Below are 19,104 nucleotides of genomic sequence, written 5' to 3'. Positions count from 1 at the left end.
GTGTGTAATTTATAACATCCTAAACTAGAGTTAGTTAAGCCAGATATCTTGCAATTGAGCCCTCCCCAGGAGCAAAATCTGTGCCTAACCAGTTGATATTGAAAGTCAGCTATGTATTGTGTGTGTGTGTTTCTTTTCATGTAGTTAGAGAGCATTGTTTTGAAAACAAGTTTTTTAATGTATTTTGTGCTTGAAATTGGAAAGCATCTTGAAGTATAACACTGATTAACTTTTATATACATAATGTTGTCTATTAAATAATATCTTTGAACATATTTTCCAGAAAATGTCAATTTATTATTCAAGTTATACTGCTTGGCAGTGATGACCCTGGTGGCTGCAGCTTATACCGTAGCTTTAAGATACACAAGGACATCAGACAAAGAACTCTACTTTTCAACCACAGCCGTGTGTATCACAGAAGTTATAAAGTTATTGCTAAGTGTGGGCATTTTAGCTAAGTGAGTATAAATACGTTTTAGTGTGTTAAATTTTTACTTTTTTACTCAGTTACGTTCTTTATTAGAAAATTCAAGCTATATCTTCATATGTTTGATTGCTCTAGAGCAAGCTTTCTCAGCTCAGGTCATTTTTGCTCCCCAGGAGGTATAATTTTGGTTGACCCAACTTGGGGGATGCTACTTACATCAAGCGGGTGGAGGTCAATGGTGCTGATAAACATCGTGTGATGCCGTGTCCTCCAGGACAGCAATCCATAACAAAGAAGTCTCCATCCCCAAATATCAGTGGTGCCAAAGTTGAAAACTCACCATAAATCAGGTGGAGTTGGCTAACTATGGCCCACTGGTTAATCCAGTTTGCTGCTTGTTTTTGTTGCAACACAGACTGTGTGGCTCACACAGCCTAAACTATTTACCATTTGGTTCTTACAGAAAATGTGCTGACTTCTGTTAGAGAGGAATAAAGCGATCATAATAGTTAACATTTCCTTAGTATTTTATATGTTAAGTGTTAGACCCTGTACTAAGTGCTTTTCCTTAGTTATCTCGTTTGGTCTTTATACATTCTTTAGGTAAGTATGGTAATTACCCCTATTTTACCTACACGGTGTCTGAGGTTCCTCACTATCGTGCTATTAATATTTGGTAGCACTGGGGGCTTTGGATCAGTAACATTGGGTGAAAATTGTTTTAGCAAGGCTGAAATATAAGACAGGGTTGAGAATAGTGCCTTTGGAGTGATACAGACCTAATTTTAGTCTTAGACTCATTGGGATTATGACTTTCCATATATTCCTTAGCTTCTCTTCTTCTCCTAAGCTTCAGTTTCTCTATTTCTTTTTCTTTTTTTAAAGTTCACGTTTTAAGTCTTTAGTGCTGCCCATAAGCCCAGCAGTTTTTTACTTGTCTGTTTTCATTTCCCACATTATATTCATAGACTGGAATATTTTAAGTCTAATAAAAATCAGGTGACTTTCTCCCCACCAGTAAAGGAAAGTGGGAAATATATGCAAAGGGAAGTTCTGGACCCTGTCTATAAAACCAGGGGTAAGAGTCCATTCAAAATAGAGGAAAATAGCCATAGGCTGTGGATGAGAGAAAACAGTAACAAAAGACAAAAGAAAATGAGACAAACAAGAAGGCAAGCTTCGAGTTACACTGTGTAGTTTCTTTAGTTTGTAACTGGAGAAAGCAGAGTTGTGAGAATTAAAATCTGGTAGGAAATTACTTGAAAAGTTTTTTTTAACCTTTTTTTTTTTTTTAATTTACTTATTTGGCTCTGCCAGGTCTTAGTTGTGGCACGTGGGATCTAGTTCCCTGGCCAGGGATCGACAAGGCCCCCTGCATTGGGAGCCCAGAGTCTTAGTCATCGGACCACCAGGGAATTCCCATACTTGGGAAAGATACACGAGATGAGGACCCACCTGGGTCATGTGGACAAGTGAATTCATATAGGTTTCAAGATGTATGCTGGTGAGTGTAAGAAGCAGTGAAGAATAGCAGGTGTAAGGGTTAAATTACATTTAAACACTTTAAATTTCATTTAACAAATATTTATTAAGTGATTTCTGTGTGACAGTTTTATAATAGGTGCTGGATATAGAAATAGACTGGAGAAGGAAATGGCAACCCACTCCAGTATTCTTGCCTGGGAAATCCCATGGACAGAGGAGCCTGGTGGGCTACAGTTCATGGGGTCGAAAAGAGTTGGACAGGACTGAGCAACTAAACGGAGAAGCCAGGGGCAACCCACTCCAGGGTTCTTGCCTGGAGAATCCCAGGGACAGCGGAGCCTGGTGGGCGGCAGTCTGTGGGGTCGCACAGAGTCGGACACGACTGAAGTGACTTAGCAGCAGAGCGACTAAACCACCGCAGAAGTAGACTTGGTATGATATGAAATAGATACAGTATAAATAAAATAGATGTTGTGGAATGAATGAGATATGGTTCCTGCTTGCTTCAAATTTAGGTTTAGTGGAAGAGACAGAAAATATACTAGAAAACACATGCATGATTACAAATAATCCATCTGAAAAAAATACTTTAAAAATGATGTGGAGAGGGAGTAAAGAACAGAAAAATAACTTGAAGCTAGACAGTGGAAAGGTTTAATAGAAAATCTGTGTTTGAGATTTGTCTTATAGGCAGAGCTACTGTGGCAGTCTAACGTGTTGGGTTGCAAGTAGGTTAAAATCTCAGACGTTTACAGTTTCTTAACAAGATCCATTTTTAAGGAAATTTGGCTTCCACTATTCTGGTTTTAGAAAAGACAGAGGAACCAGAGATCAAATTGCCAACATCCACTGGATCATAGAAAAAGCAAGAGAGTTCCAGAAAAACATCTCTTTCTGCTTTATTGACTATGCCAAAGCCTTTGACTGTGTCGATCACAATAAACTGTGGAAAATTCTTCAAGAGATGGGAATACCAGACCACCTGACCTGCCTATTGAGAAACCTATATGCAGGTCAGGAAGCAACGGTTAGAACTGGACATGGAACAACAGACTGGTTCCAAGTAGGAAAAGGAGTTCGTCAAGGCTGTATATTGTCACCCTGTTTATTTAACTTATATGCAGAGGACATCATGAGAAACGCTGGACTGGAAGAAACACAAGCTGGAATCAAGATTGCTGGGAGAAATCTCAATAATCTCAGATATGCAGATGACACCACCCTTATGGCAGAAAGTGAAGAGGAACTCAAAAGCCTCTTGATGAAAGTGAAAGTGGAGAGTGAAAAAGTTGGCTTAAAGCTCAACATTCAGAAAACGAAGATCATGGCATCCGGTCCCACCACTTCACGGGAAATAGATGGGGAAACAGTGTCAGACTTTATTTTTCTGGGCTCCAAAATCACTACAGATGGTGACTGCAGCCATGAAATTAAAAAATGCTTACTCCTTGGAAGTAAAGTTATGACCAACCTAGACAGCATATTCAAAAACAGAGACATTACTTTGCCAACAAAGGTTCATCTAGTCAAGGCTATGGTTTTTCCTGTGGTCATGTATGGATGTGAGAGTTGGACTGTGAAGAAGGCTGAGCGCTGAAGAATTGATGCTTTTGAACTGTAGTGTTGGAGAAGACTCTTGAGAGTCCCTTGGACTGCAAGGAGATCCAACCAGTCCATTCTGAAGGAGATCAGTCCTGGGTGTTCTTTGGAAGGAATGATGCTGAAGCTGAAACTCCAGTACTTTGGCCACCTCATGCGAAGAGTTGACTCATTGGAAGAGAGACTGATGCTGGGACGGATTGGGGGCAGGAGGAGAAGGGGATGACAGGATGAGACGGCTGGATGGCATCACTGACTCTATGAACGTGAGTCTGAGTGAACTCCAGGAGTTGGTGAGGGACAGGGAGGCCTGGCGTGCTGCGATTCATGGGATCACAAAGAGTCGGACACGACTGAGCGACTGATCTGATCTGATCTGATCTGATTCTGGAGAATGTCAGGTAAAGGAGAGGGCTTATTGTGTCTTTAAAAGGCAAGAATCTCTATATTTGAAATGCCAGAACAACAACCAATTTAGGAATAAATAAATTAATAAAAATCTTATGGCTTAACTTCTTTTAATACAAAAATGGAGATAGTGGAAAAGAGGCACAGGGAGCACATTTCTTCTCCTTATTCCCCAGCTTCTTTAGGGAGAAAAAATTATGACCCAGGAATGAAATAGGACTGTTAAGCATGGAATCTGCTATTTAAAGCTGTAAGATCAAATCGTGGTTCAGTTGTTTTGTAACTGTTCAAGAATTTTTTAAAAAGTAGTGAAGCCTTTGGTTTAACTCAGCAGTTGGGCTAGTGTCCTGCCAACCCACTGCATGGACTTTTTGTGTTATTTTGATGCTTTCCCAGCTTTGCATTGCTCGCTTATAGTATTTCTTATTTTAAGCTATTCAATGTTATGGGTATGGTCAGTTGAAGTTTGTTTTGTGGAAACTTTCTTTGAAATTAATATAAAAGCAGAAAAGTTTCTAAGAATTCATCAGATTAGTTAGATAATGGTGTTGAAACAACAACTGTGGAAAACCAAATACTGTATTTCATTGTCGTCATCATCAGTAACCAGATGGCTGTTTATGTCACCAGGATAATGTAGTGAAAGTGGAAGTTGCTCAGTCATGTCCTTTGTGATCCTATGGACTATACAGTCCATGGAATTTTCCAGGCCAGAATACTGGAGTGGGTAGCTGTTCCTGTCTCTAGGGGATCTTCCCAACCCAGGGATTGAACCCAGGTCTCCCACATTGCAAGCAGATTCTTTACCAGCTGAGCCACAAGGGAAGCCCAGGATAATGTAGAGCCTCTTTTATAAACATTACCTGCAGAGTTCACAAGACCAGGGACAATCAGAAAAAAGTAAAGAATTATGAGACAGAGTTTTGATGGCTGCTGGCATTTGACTTGACATGGCTAGCAAGAGTTTGGCTGTGAAGAAAAATCATTTAAAACACAAGGAGTTTCCAAGTGGGAAAAAACACTGGAGGAAAAAAAAGATTACAAAGCATAAAAGAAGTGAAATGAATTAGAAACTACTGGATTTTAAAGCAAACATAATTTTTAATGAGAAACACGATGGCAAATTATGTGGTTATTCAAAACACCTTGGTAGGGCAGAATTTCTTGGAGCAAATCAAGAGGGCATCTGTGAAAACGTTAATTTCTTGGAATGGTAAAATAGTGAAAGAATTATTTTACAGCGTTAGGTCACAGGTTGATAGCTGCAGAATGAAATGAAAGGACATTGTGTATTACTTCTTCAGCTTATTCAGCAGTATGTCATGAGACAGTCCCTAATGAAACTAAATCAGCGCTGTGTGGGAAACACACTCAATGAAAACGCTGCAAGTTGACTCTAGATCTTGAAAGGACAACTAGCTTATCACGGTTCCCCTGAAGCAGTTTGGAATATGGAAAAGATGAATAAAATAGATGGCTGGACTAGGATTGAACAGTTAAGAGTTGGAGCACGTGAAAGTGCCTAGAATTTTATGTTTGTCTTTTTGATGCAGTTGTGTGAAGTTTGCAGAGTAGATTTTCCAGATATTCTCTATGCTGTAATTTCTTTATACACATATTAAAATCAGTAATTTAAAAAAAGTGGACCAAAGGCAAATAGGATGTTAAGTAGTTTGTCCCCCTCCCAAAAAAAGCCAGGTTGGATGTCAGTGCTTTATTTGCTGTGGTAGAGAGACTTCTAAATATCAGAAGATACTTGTTACTCAGAAATTTTAGGAGTTGCTTTGTTGGTACACATAAGAAACAAATTGATTTCGTAATTTTGAACTTATATTGTTTGAAAATGCTTTACCACATGATGTTAAACTAATTCCTTCTATAAGGGTAAAAACATGACATTGGACTTTTTTACTTTGTTTTCAAAGTAGAAGCAACACTTTATCATCTGAGAGAAAGGATGAGGACTTCAGGATATTGTGGGAGAATGTGAAAGAATTCTGTTAGAAATAACTAAAGATTTAGAACTTGGAGAATCTTCTGAGAAGAAAAAGGGAAAGTTAGATCTTCATGATTAATACATTTTCCCTATGTTCCAAAAAACTAAGTTAATGTAAAAATTAGATAATACTAAATTTTGATTGGAAAGTTTTAGATAATGACAGAAAAGGGAAAAAGTGAACTACCATGTCAATGGAAAAAACTGTTAAAGGAGGTAAAAGCTTATTCGCTTCTTCCCACTCTTTACACTCTGTTAAAGGGCACTAACTTTATCGAGTTGATAACTCCAGAACCTCACTTGTTTCTGATGTGTGCAAAGCTTGCCCCACTTACTTAGGATGGTCCCTCCAGTAATGCTCTTTGCTCAGTAGTATGCTTCAGTTCAGTTCAGTTGCTCAGTCGTGTCCGACTCTTTGCAACCCCATGAATTGCAGCATGCCAGGTTGGCTAATTGTTAAAGTAAGTACATATCATTTTATACTGTGTGGAGATGGGGGCAGAGACTCAGGACAGTTCTTAAAAGTTCTTAAAGTCTTGCTTATAATTAAGTTCACTTAAAGAGAAATGTGTCACTGCCATGTCCAAATACTCTGTTTCACTACCTTCAAACATTTTTTTCTAATTTTTTTTTAAGATGTGGACTATTTTTAAAGTCTTTATTGAATTTGTTACAATATTGCTCCTGTTTTATGTTTCCGCTTTTTAAAACTTGAATTTGTTACAATATTGCCTCTGTTTTATGTTTGTTTTTTTTTTCGTTTGTTTCTGTGTTTTATGCTTTGGCGACACATGTGGGGTCTTAGCTCCATGACCAGGGATGGAACCCTCTCCCCCTGCATTGGAAGGCGAAGTCCCAACCACTGGACCACTAGGGAAGTCCCAAACAAACATTTTAAATATAGTCATGCTTTGTTTCAATATATTGCTAAAAAGATGTAGTGCAATAGTCAGGTTCATTCATTTATCAAGCCCCAGTTATTTGCTCTTGCCTGGAAAATCCCATGGACAGAGGAGCCTGGTGGGCTGCGGTCCATGGGGTCGCTAGGAGTCGGACACGACTGAGCAACTTCACTTTCACTTTTCACTTTAATGCATTGGAGAAGGAAATGGCAACCCACTCCAGTATTCTTGCCTGGAGAGTCCCGGGGACGGCGGAGCCAGTTGGGCTGCTGTCTCTGGGGCTGCACAGAGTCGGACACGACTGAAGTGACTTAGCAGTAGCAGTAGCAGTTATTTGCTCAGCACTTTTCAGGATGTAAGAAATATAGCTGCAAATTAAAAAGATCTATTCTGTCCTCATGGAGCTTGAGTCTGGTGGAGAACTAGATATTAAGCAAATGAATAATCAGTGGGTGGTGGTAGGAGGATAAGTAGTTTGTTGCATAGTAGCTAAGTCATGTCCAATTCTTTTGCAACCCAATGGACTATGGCCCACCAGGCTCTTCTGTTCATGGAATTTCTCAGGCAAGAATACTGGAGTGGGTTGCCATTTCCTTCTCCAGGGAATCTTCCTGACCCAGGGATCAAACCCATGTCTCCTACTTGGCAGGTGGATTCTTTACTGCTGAGCCACCAGAGGATAAATAGAGGATGCTGTAAATAAGTAAGAGGGGGGGTCTCCATTTGAATATGAGGAAGTTATGTTTAACACAGACCTGAAGATCAAGCAGAAGATGGGCAAGAAAAGAGCAGAGAGAAGGTAAAGAGAAGGTAAAACACTGTAAAGAGACAGTGTGTTAAAGAACAACAACAGATCACTGGAGTGCTATGAGAGTGGAGTGGTACTAACACGAAGCAGGAGAGGTGGGCAGGCATCAAGAGGAACTGTGTGCCTGTGAAGGAGTTCAGATTTTATCTCAAGTGCATCAGGAAATCACCAAAAGGATGAAACCAGGGACTAACAAGGCGACTCATAGTATGGTGAGTCACTTTGGCTCCTTTGAGGAGAATGGACAAGAAGGGTGTAAGAGTTGGGAGTAAAGAAGCTTATGACAGCCTGGGGATTGTGGGCATGATGACAGTGTGATGAAGAGAAGCTTCTGCTTCTCAGAAGTAGAAGCTACAGGACTGGTGATGGCTTTGGATAAACAGTTGATTACTACTATCGCAGTAGTTCCCACGAACACTGAATTAGTGATTACTGAACTTGCTTGTAGAGGAGCAGGGATAGGTTCCTGTGAGCCTCTGGTCACAACATTTTCATCAGCTGATCACCATAGAACCTTGTTTCTGTTTAAAGACACCTCATTTAATATGTATTGTTGACTTATTAGCATTGAACTCAGGGCCAGGAGTGCTGTAATTCATGCCGGGACAAAGCTTATCTACCGTGTTTTCTCCATAAAGCACACCACAACTTTCTGGCACTAGCGAACACTCGCCACCACTTTAGCACTATTGCTATAATGTATAATAAGTTGAAATTTCCTTAGAAAAACCAAAGAATAATGCTTCTTTGGGTGTTTGTTGTGAAAAAAATTTTTGAAAACCCAATGAGCATATATCTAACTTCATTTTTTTGGAAAGGAAGTGACCACTCTCTGGAATACTGGCTGTTAATCACTGTCGAAATGTGTTATGTAAAGTGCCAAACATCCTCTTTTAAGATTGCAGCAACTGCTCTTGCTGTCTTCAGACAGTCAGGATTGTTGCTGTTGAGAATGGCAGGCTGCCAGAGAGTAAAGGTGTTAAGGAAACATTCTCCACTTAAGAACAGGTGAGGGAGACACACAGGTAAACACAGTTTTTGTTTGATTCTTGTTCCACTGTTTTAGCCTTAGGTATTATTTCATCTTCTGTAATGAGAAATCTGAGGCTGAGGGAAGTTTTAGTTTGCCAAAGATCCCTAGAAAATGACTGGCAGTGACAGCATTAGAAAGTTCCCTGATTTTTATTTTCAAATTATTAGTCTTTTAGAACAATGAAATAATTGAGCTGTTATGTGATTAGCCAGGGCAAAAATAAGCATTTAGTAGTAGCATTGTTAGACACCTCAGTAGTTTTATTTTTTTTCTTAAGTTTTCATTTCCAAATGTTAACATTTTACCATGTGTGTTTTATCATATTCTTGATTTCTGTGCATTTGTATGTGTGTATAAAGTTTCTATGAACTGTTTGAGAGCAAGTTTTACACAAGCTGCCCTTGTCCCTAAATTCTTCAGTGCATATTTTCTAAAAAACATAACATTCTCTTACATACTCACATATATCAAATTTGAGGCATTAGTATTGACGTGATACTGCTAACTAATTCACAGACCTTAGATAATTTTGTCAGTTGCCCACTGGTGTCCTTTAATAATAACATAATCACACTTTAGTTTTACCTCTAGCTGCCTGTAACCTGAGACTGTTATGTGTTTGCCACTGTTAAAGAGCATAGTCCATTTGCTTTGTAGAATATCCTTCAGTTTGTTTGTTGAATGCTTTATTATGATTAGGTTTTTGGTCAGGAATATCACAGAAGTGATACTCCTTCTCAGTGCAGCTTATCAAGAAGCACATAATGTCTATTTGCCCCCATTACTGGTGATTTAACTTTGATTTCTTGATTAAGGTAGTGCCTGCTGCTGCTGCTAAGTTGCTTCAGTCATGTCTGACTCTGTGAGACCCCATAGACGGCAGCCCACCAGGCTCCCCCGTCCCTGGGATTCTCCAGGCAAGAACACTGGAGTGGGTTGCCATTTCCTTCTCCAGTGCATCAAAGTGAAAAGTGAAAGTGAAGTTGCTCAGTCGTGTCGGACTCTTTGCGACCCCATGGACTGCAGCCCACCAAGCTCCTCCGTCCATGGGAATTTCCAGGCAAGAGTACTGGAGTGGGGTGCCATTGCCAGGTTTCGCCAAATAAAGTCACCAATTTTCTCTTTGTAACTAATAAGTATCTTATGGAGAGATATTTTGAAACTAGGTAAATATCCTCTTTCTCTTCATTTTTTGATTTGATGTTTCCAAATAGTAATTTCCCAATTCTAACACTCTCTACACATTGATTGGTTGGCCTTCTACTCTGAGGGTCTTCCGTGGTGGCTCTGACAGTAAAGAATCCGCCTGCAATGCAGGAGACCCAGGTTCTATTCCTGGGTCGAAGATTCCCTGGAGGAGACCAAGGCAACCCACTGCAGTATTCTTGCCTGGAGGTCCCACGGACAGAGGAGCCTGGCAGGCTGCAGCCCATGGGACTGCATAAGAGTTGGAACCGATTGAGCAACTAACATATACACACATATTCTACTCTAAGAAGCTTTTCCTTCTTTCTGTCCTTTACTCCCTCCATCCACCTCTCACTCTCAGTGTAGATTCATGGATTATCTTATTATGATGGCTGGAATCCATTATTATCACTCTTTATTTCTGTGCTCACACCAGATTTGGACAGTGGGATCATCCTCAAGTTTCCCCGTTTTTTTTTTTTTTGTCTTTTTTCCTTCCTCTGTCTTTTTCATATTCTTACCAATCTTTGAGTAGTTTCTTTTAGCATAACAAAGGGTGCGTTCCCTGCCCCAATCCTGAAACCATAATTTCTCTAGGAAACCTTTCTTTTTTACAAGAATGGTATTTAGAAACCAGAATCTGGATGCATGATGTGCACATTGGTACTGGAGAGATAACATTATTTCTGGGCCCTTTACTCTGTTTCTATATATGTATGTATATAACTATGAGTTATATATTGTTTGATACCTGCAATTCTGACCCAGTACCACAGAGTTCATTACAACTTTCCCCTTTTCTGTATTTTCTTTTCCAATGATGGTAAGTTTGACTTTCATTATTTTAAAGATATTTACTTATTTGCTCAGTCCTAGAATATATAATAAGTAGATTCAGAATTTCTAACATACAGCTGTGGAAAAGCAAACCTACTAACTAAAGTTCAGTATTTGTATGTAGTTCTTTTTGCATTTAGTTTTGGAGCATACAGTAAAAAGACTGTATTTTAGAATACTTGCGTTAGTTCTGTTTTTCTCCATCAGTGTTATTTTGGTATTCATGAAAAAAACTGACAGGTTTGTTTTTTCTTTTTGGTTTGTTTGTTTGTAATTAATTTGGAGTTTTCCACCATCTTTGTTTGATTTTAAGTTTCAGTAATTTTTGAAATATGAAATTATACTTGTTTTTATCATAAGTTAGAACTGCCAAAAAAAATGGGGACTGGGGGGAAGAATTGACGGGTGGCTACCTTACTTGATAAATAAGGTTTAAGGTTTAAATGGTCTGACTGGGGAATTTTAGTGCATGTAACTAAAATGCATGTACATGTATGTATGTACAATGCTTGTAATTTTGTGTGCATACAAAGTTTACACTGTGCTTTGCTTTTTAACTTTTTTCCACTTAAATGTTTTATCTTAGAGATGGTTCCATGTCCATACATAGAAATCTGTCTTATTTTTTTTAAGAGCTGTGTGGTATTCTATTATACAGATGTATTATATAGACCAGTTTCTATTGATGGACATTTGGATTGTATCCAGCCTTCTGCAATTGTAAAACAAAGACATAATTATCTTTTAATATACACTGTTGTGCATATGTATGAGTTATATACATATGAATGAGTCGTATATGTATGAGTCAGACCACTCATATGGTAAAGGAAATAAACATCCTATTTTGTGGAGAGGGGAGCAGCTTAGCAGTCTGATGCAAAAGCAAGTATTTGAATGTTAAGTTATTGATTTCTAAGTTATAATCCAGTTGAAACATAAAACAAATACATGTAAAAATGTTTTAGGTTCATAAAATAATTACTACAATTCACAGGAAAATTGCTAGTTAGCTTTACTAAACTCTGTCATAGCTATTAAAATGAACACTTTTGATTTACATCTGTCATTGGTGATATGAAAAAGGAAGTGCAAACATTGTTACATTGTCTTAGAACAAAGTCAGCTTTTTGTAATTTGCTGTCCACCACAGCCTGTAAAGACTAAAGAAACCTAGCTGCTAAGTCACTTCAGTTGTGTCGGACTCTGTGTGACCCCATAGACGGCAGCCCACCAGGCTCCCCCATCCCTGGGATTCTCCAGGCAAGAACACTGGAGTGGGTTGCCATTTCCTTCTCCAATGCAGGAAAGAGGAAAGTGAAAAGTGAAAGTGAAGTCGCTCAGTCTTGTCCGACTCTAGCGACCCCATGCATGGACTGCAGCCCACCAGGCTCCTTGGGATTTTCCAGGCAAGAGTACTGGAGTGGGGTGCCATTGCTTTCTCCAAGAAACCTAGAAGGATGTGTAAATAAACATATTACTTTGTGTGTGTCTAGTAATAAATGCATCTTAAATCTTTGAACTACTTATCCATGTAAGACTGGAGAAAATTATTTTACTATTTCATAGTATTACCTAGAATAATGAATGAAGATTAACTTTGCAGATAAGAAATTTGTAAGCAAAACTGCAATTTCTTAAGCTCAAGAGAAACTTGTGCTGTATTATTATTCCATTTTACACAGTGCCTTGGTAACCTAGCCAAGGATTTTAGGTCTCTTGGTAGTTCTCGTCAGATCAGGAGCTGGAAGAATGAGACCTACTTTTGACCAAACATAGATCAGAAAGAATTGGTTTCAGCCGGTTAGTAGGAAATTTAGGGGGGTAGGCAGCAGCAGAATCTGTCTACAATCAACACGGAGCTTCAGCATATCTTCAGGTAACAAGAGGTTGAACATAGATTCTTTTCCAGTGATAAAAATCAAACAGTAAATTTAATGGGACAGACTATTTTTTTTTAAATATGCTTTTTTATTTTAGACATGTTTTCTCTTATCTCACAATGTCATTTATATAATTAGATTCAATAAATTTGCTTTTAACAAAATATACGCATTAAAGTGCATGGGATTTGATTTCCAAGAAAATATCAGGGTGGGAAAATGGAAGAAAAATGGCCTTTGGTTTTTATGTGTTCCTTTCACTAGGGCTTCCCTGGTGGCTCAGAGGATCAAGTGTCTGCCTGCAATGCAGGAGACCCAGGTTCGATCCCTGGGTTGTGAAGATCCCCTGGAGAAGGAAATGGCAACCCACTCCAGTATTCTTGCCTGGAGAATCCCATGGACAGAGGAGCCTGGCGGGCTACAGTCCATGGGGTCGCAAAGAGTCGGACACTTTATTAAATAAATCTCTTTATTTAGGAAGTTGCTAAGTGGTGTCCAACTCTTCATGACCCCGTGGAATGCAGCATGCCAGGCTTTCCTGTCCTTCACTATCTCTTGGAGTTTGCTCAGACTCATGTTTGTTGAGTTGTTATTTAGAAAGTTGCTAAGTGGTGTCCAACTCTTCATGACCCCATGGAACGCAGCATGCCAGGCTTTCCTGTCCTTCACTATCTCTTGGAGTTTGCTCAGACTCATGTTTGTTGAGTCAGTGATGCAATCTATCTCATCCTCTGTCACCCTCTTCTTTTGCTTTCAACCTTACCCAGCATCAGGGTCTTTTTCAGTGAGTCGGCTCTTTGCATCAAGTGGCCAAGGTATTGGAGCTTCAGCGTCAATCCTTCCAATGAATATTCAGGGTTGACTTCCTTTAGGATTGTCTGGTTTGATCTCCTTGCAGTCCAGGGGACTCTCAAGAGTCTTCTCCAGCACCACAATTTGAAAGCATCAATCCTTTGGCGCTCAGCCGTCTTTATGGTCCAACTCTCACATCCATCCATGACTACTGGAAAAATCATAGCTTTGACTATATGGACCTTTATTTTACTCTACAATGTCATTAATTATTCTTGAGCTTTTGTTTTCTTTTACAAGTTCTTCTAGCTACCTCTGCTATTTTTTGTAACTTATTTCCAAATGTCTTGTTATAATTACATAATATTGATATAATTCTGTGGTGAAGTTTGAGCTTTCCACTAATAGCATTCTGGTAGACCTTGGCTTCTCTAATATCTGCATTAGAGAAGAAACCAGAAAAAGATACTAAAGCCTTCTTGGCAATGAAGAAGTAGTAATTCCTAAGCATCCAAGAAAAAAGATCCAATAAAAAGGATCTAATAAGGAGCCACAGACCTGAAGGTTAATCCGGACACAGTACACCATACTCTGCTGGTTTTGCTACATTGAAGAAGTAGAGTATTCAGATTGACCGGTGATGTCTCACAGCCCTTCTTTTGATGTGAAAGCTGAAAAGTGTAGAAGTGATAAGAAAAAGTGACATGGAGAAAAGGTGCCACAGCAACCCTGATTATTGTTGCAGGCATGGTGGTTAATAGAAGAAGCAATCAGATCTGTAAGCAGCCCATACTCGTGCAGAGCAAGAGAGTCAGTGATAAAGAGACCAGCTCTGATCTCTGGACAGCCAGTAGTTCACCTGATACTCTTGAGTGTTTAGAGTATCTCTGTGGAGTGGATGTGGGGTGGCATTGCCCATAGATGGGGATTGGAGGAGGGATAAATAGCCACTAAACTAGAGCTTGAGGAATCGTATATGGGAGATACATAGACATGAAAGGAAGTAGAACATAAAAGATGGGTACAAACTGGTACCCATCTTTCAGGAGTTCCTTAGGGAACCACCCTGAAGACACATCAGTAGAAAAGTAAGTATTTTGTATGGACATAAAGTAACGGTTCAGTGAAAGCGGTGTTCTGTAAGATTTATATTTCGTCCATCATAAGGTGCTTCTTAGAATTATGACAAAATGTTCAATTATGTTTTCTAATATATCACCTGTTAAAATGGTTCTTTGAGTTGGACCTCTGTGATTCTTTTTAATCTTTTTTTATCTTCAGTTTTATAATGGAAAATTTGAGAAATTTTTCTTTTTACTCTTTTAAGATGTGGAGAATTATACGGAACATCATAGATTTGTGTTGTTTTTTTTTTTAAAAAAAAGAATGTTAAAGGTTTAAAGGGCCAAACTTCAGGTGTCTGGAAATCTCTATGTAGATTTTCCCAGTACAGTCATCTTTCTTGTATTCTCTCCCTCTTCTGGATGGCATTTGTCCTCTCTAGGCTGTGTGTTACTTTTCAGCATGAGGATTTCCCATTGTGGTGTGGAGTGTATTGAATTTGGCAGCAGACGGTCTGTAACTAAGGACATCGTGTGTTTCTGTGGTCCAGGCCAACTTTCCTGTCTTAAGTATTTTCTTGGGGGCTGTAGTGTTCTGTGGTGAAAAGGCATGGGTAGTCGGTTCAACATTATGGACTTTTTGCTCCCCGTCAGAACCTGGGTAATTATTTTTGCCCTATTTAATATGAAAATACCCAGTTAGTGACTGTTGATTCTAATATGTTAACCGAAAATTTGGAGGCTCATTTTGAGTTGACATAGATTGGTCTTCCCAATGAAGCATTATGGTCCTCTTAAGGATATTTTGAGCTGTAGTTAGGAGCCTTTTGATATAACATTTTTTGGTGTTGATGCTTATGAAAGTGTTCTTTGATATGTATTTTCAGGGAATAAATGAGCTGATTTATAGCAGGGGAAAGTATGAGTCAGATTAGCTATCAATAGTTCCTCCTGCAGAAGAATAAGAATACTTAAGAGCATGCATTAATCAATATGCAGTCAAGTAGTGAACTTTATGTACACTGTAGATACAGTTTACTGGTATTAATTATTCAGATTTCCTGCAAAGTTATATAGATACATACTTGAGTTTTATGAGAATATGGTTATCTAAAGATTTATTGTCCACCATATTGCACAAACACCGAATTAGTTTACAAATAATATTGACCTACATCACTCAATTCCTATTCCTATCTCATTGAGTGATGCAGGTCAATATTTATAAATTAATCTCAAGTAACTTCTTTAAGTACTAAAGCTTTTTCCTTTTGTTTGCAGTTTAAATCTGTTGTAATTAAAAATTGTTTAAAACAGATATGCAGTCTGATTAATCTAAAAAATAATCAGGGTAAACTTGATATAATGGCAGTTAAAGTGGCAGGGATTAATTTTTTATGGGTAATATCAGCAATTCTGGTTTCCTGTTATCTCATAATTTCATATACTCAGAAGCCTCTGGAGCTCTGAGCAGAGGTGGATGATGGTAAACCAAGTTGTCATATTTTCCCAAATAGAAATTGTAATTGTTTTCCACTTATTGTTGGTATATTTCTTTTAATAAATCTAAAATTAGTCAAAAATTCTAAAAATAAACTAAGTTTGCTAAATTCTATCAGTGAACTTAACGCATTGTAGCTCCCCTACCTGTGATGGTATCTAACAGGATGACCTTTCATGTTCTTCCTCACCTCCTCTCATTTCCCCTTTTTGTTTTCAAAGAGAAACTGGTAATCTGGGTAGATTCAAGGCATCTTTGAGAGAGAATGTCTTGGGGAGCCCCAAGGAGCTGATGAAGTTGAGCGTGCCTTCCTTAGTGTATGCTGTGCAGAACAACATGGCTTTTCTAGCTCTGAGCAATCTGGATGCAGCAGTGTACCAGGTAGGTGGTAATCAAAAGTGCAGAATCTTTAAAAACGTTTTTATGGCGAAAGGATTTTTATTAACCCTTTATCTCACTATCAAATATTTTTCTCAGTTCTATTAATGATACCAGATATATATTTGTGTCAGAGTCTAATGTTAGCTGAGTTGATTAGTTCATTGTTTTGTTCTTAGGTGACGTACCAATTGAAGATTCCCTGCACTGCTCTATGTACTGTTTTAATGTTAAACCGGACGCTTAGCAAGTTACAGTGGATTTCAGTTTTTATGCTGTGTGGGGGAGTCATACTCGTACAGTGGAAACCAGCCCAAGCCACAAAAGTCGTGGTAAGAAACAAAATACTTAATGTAACTAAACTAGGAAACTTTTTAAAGTCTTATGCACTTCAGACAGTCACACTGATGCATGGAGCTTGATTATATTTCTTTGAGTGAAAATAACCTTTGCCAGACTTCCCTGGTGGCTCAGACAGTAAAGCATTTGCCTACAATGCGGAAGACCGGGATTTAATCCCTGGGTCGGGAAGATACTCTGGAGAAGGAAATGGCAACCCACTCCAGTACTCTTGCCTGGAAAATCCCATGGATGGAGGAGCCTGGTAGGCTACAGTCCATGGGATCGCAAAGAGTTGGACATGACTGAGCGATTTCACTTTCACTTTGAACCTTTGCCTTATATATATCCTTTTTTCTCCTCAGGAAAATGTTATTGTTAAGGAGAGGTATACTGGCGGCTTTTTTTTAAAGAGGAGAATATGCATAAAATACGTTAGAGATGGATGGTATCTTAAACTCAATATAATGCCCCTCCTTCATTTTATGGATAACAAAATTGAAGTAACTTCAAAGAGAGGAAGTAACTTATCCAAAGTTCCACAGTTAACAGCTAACCTGTGACTCAAATTGTGCAAACTTCCACACAGTGTATATGTTCAGAATTTCTAGGCCTCTTTTAGATGTTTTCTCAGAAATACCGGGCAAAGTTTTCTCCATCTAATTTTCATGTTCTCTTGCAGTCACAAAATATTTTGCTTTGTACATAACAACCACTGTCAACAATTGGGCTTAGAGAGGAGTAGTAGTGGTTTTCCTGATAATTGATAACTAAAATAGGGCAAAAGGCGCCTTCACGTCTTTTAGTCCAAGAGTTAAATATTAAGGTATATACCTGATTTTTAAAAAAAAGTATTATATGCTTTAATTGGTTGTTTTCCCAAAGAGTAGAAAGAAGAACCACAGTGGAGGATCTGAAGGCCAGGAGCTTCCTTCTGCATATTCTTCCCAAATGAGAGACCATGGGTTCTCCCATCCAAGTACTAACCAGGTCCCACCCTGCTTAGCCTCCAAGATCAGAGGAGTTCAGAGTGGTATGACCATAGGGGGCCCATGGTCTTTTAGGAGCAGAAGGCAGCTGGGGAGGTATACAGAGCTTGTGAAACTAGAAAAAGTCAGCTTTTTACGTACTTTCTGGCCTGGCTGAAGAATTTTTTTTCCTCAGAAACTGAGTTTGAAATTAAGTTTTTATTGTCTTTACATGATGTTTAAATGTGCTTATATTCTTGGTGACATTTCAAACACTGATCAAATATGTACTGCATTGTAACTCGGATGTACCATTGGAGAAATTATTTGGGAAATAATGCAAACACTTAAAAGTTAAATATGAACTTCCAGGACCACTTTACATGTTTAGCAAATGTCCACCTCACATAGGTAATGTGTATGAAAAGCTTAGTAGACTAAAGCAGAGAATTTGACTACTGGAGCACTCTAGAAAGTTCTTTCTTATCTTGAACAGAATGAAGCTTCCTGTAACTGCCTCTTGTTCCCTGCTCTCATCAGAGTAACTCAGATCCCTGCTAGCTCCACATGATGATCCTTGGAATGTCTGAGAACAGTGTCACAACCCTACCCTCTGTGTCTTTTTCTGTCCCACTATTGAGAGAACCTTGTTTCTTTCTATAATATGCCTTCTGGAGACTTTGTGATCCCTGGCTCGTGCCAGTGCTGCCTTGTATTTCTTTTCTAGATGCCTTTAGCCATTGTTTTTCCTCAGTATGTCCCCAAAGCTCATACCATCTCCAGATGTTGACTGAATAGTGTGAGTTGTGGTGGTGGTGGTTGGTGGTGGTTTAGTTGCTAAGTTGTGTCTGACTCTTGTGACCCCATGGACTGTAGTCTACCAGGCTCCTCTGTCCATGGGATTCTCCAGGCGACAATACTGGAGTGCGCTGCCACTTCCTTCTCCAGGGGATCTTCCTGAGCCAGGGATAGAACCCGAGTCTCCTGCATTGCAGGCAGATTCTTTACCAACTGAGCTGAGTTGTAGTTCGCTAATTACCTCTAGACTTGTTCAGTCAGCCTAAGGTTATATCAGGGTTTTTTTTTTTTTTTTGGTTGGAGGTGGCTATCCATTCTGTAACTGATTATATAACCACATGTAGCTGTTTCACACACACACACACACACACACACACACACACACACACACACACACAGTTTTTCTCAGATGTGTTTTGTGCAGCAGGCTTCTAAACCAAAGTGCAAGATGTGTTTATATTTATTAAGCCTTATATTTATATTTATTAATATAAGCCTTTATATTAAGCCAGTTCAAGCCTCTGAGGACTTTCCAGTCCTTATTGGTTGTTAGCTTTTTCTTGAAATGTTATTATGCTTTCTGCAGATGCAACACATATGTCTTCTGGGTCTTCACTGAAAATTTTAGACAGGACAGGATCAGAGTTCTGTGGACATGCCTTTAGATCTCTCTTTGACTCTTTTTTGTCCTCTTGCTT

General features: G+C 38.9%; 2 protein-coding genes across 13 annotated transcripts in view; one reads left to right on the top strand and one right to left on the bottom strand.

Moving 5' to 3' along the window:
- The window catches only part of SLC35A1 (solute carrier family 35 member A1), a 31,544-nt gene that overhangs the window by 3,825 nt on the left and 8,615 nt on the right, over positions 1-19,104 (top strand). The window contains 3 exon segments of the mRNA NM_001034637.2: positions 284-461; positions 16,145-16,304; positions 16,481-16,633. Coding sequence (NP_001029809.1) covers positions 284-461; positions 16,145-16,304; positions 16,481-16,633 — 491 coding nt within the window.
- RARS2 (arginyl-tRNA synthetase 2, mitochondrial) overlaps positions 10,312-19,104 on the bottom strand; it is a 94,067-nt gene continuing 85,274 nt past the window's right edge. For 11 of the 12 annotated variants that reach the window (XM_059889725.1, XM_059889716.1, XM_059889720.1 and 8 more), the window contains one exon: positions 10,312-14,032. In XM_059889725.1, the coding sequence (XP_059745708.1) occupies positions 13,901-14,032 (132 nt within the window). In that variant the 3' untranslated portion in view covers positions 10,312-13,900. The remainder of the gene's footprint in view (positions 14,033-19,104) is intronic. The other variant, XM_059889717.1, reaches the window with a different exon arrangement.

The sequence above is a fragment of the Bos taurus genome, chromosome 9, assembly GCF_002263795.3.
Source record: "Bos taurus isolate L1 Dominette 01449 registration number 42190680 breed Hereford chromosome 9, ARS-UCD2.0, whole genome shotgun sequence".
NCBI lineage: Eukaryota > Metazoa > Chordata > Mammalia > Artiodactyla > Bovidae > Bos > Bos taurus.
Note: the sequence above shows the minus strand (reverse complement) of the source record. Positions and strands in the feature narration are given on the sequence as shown.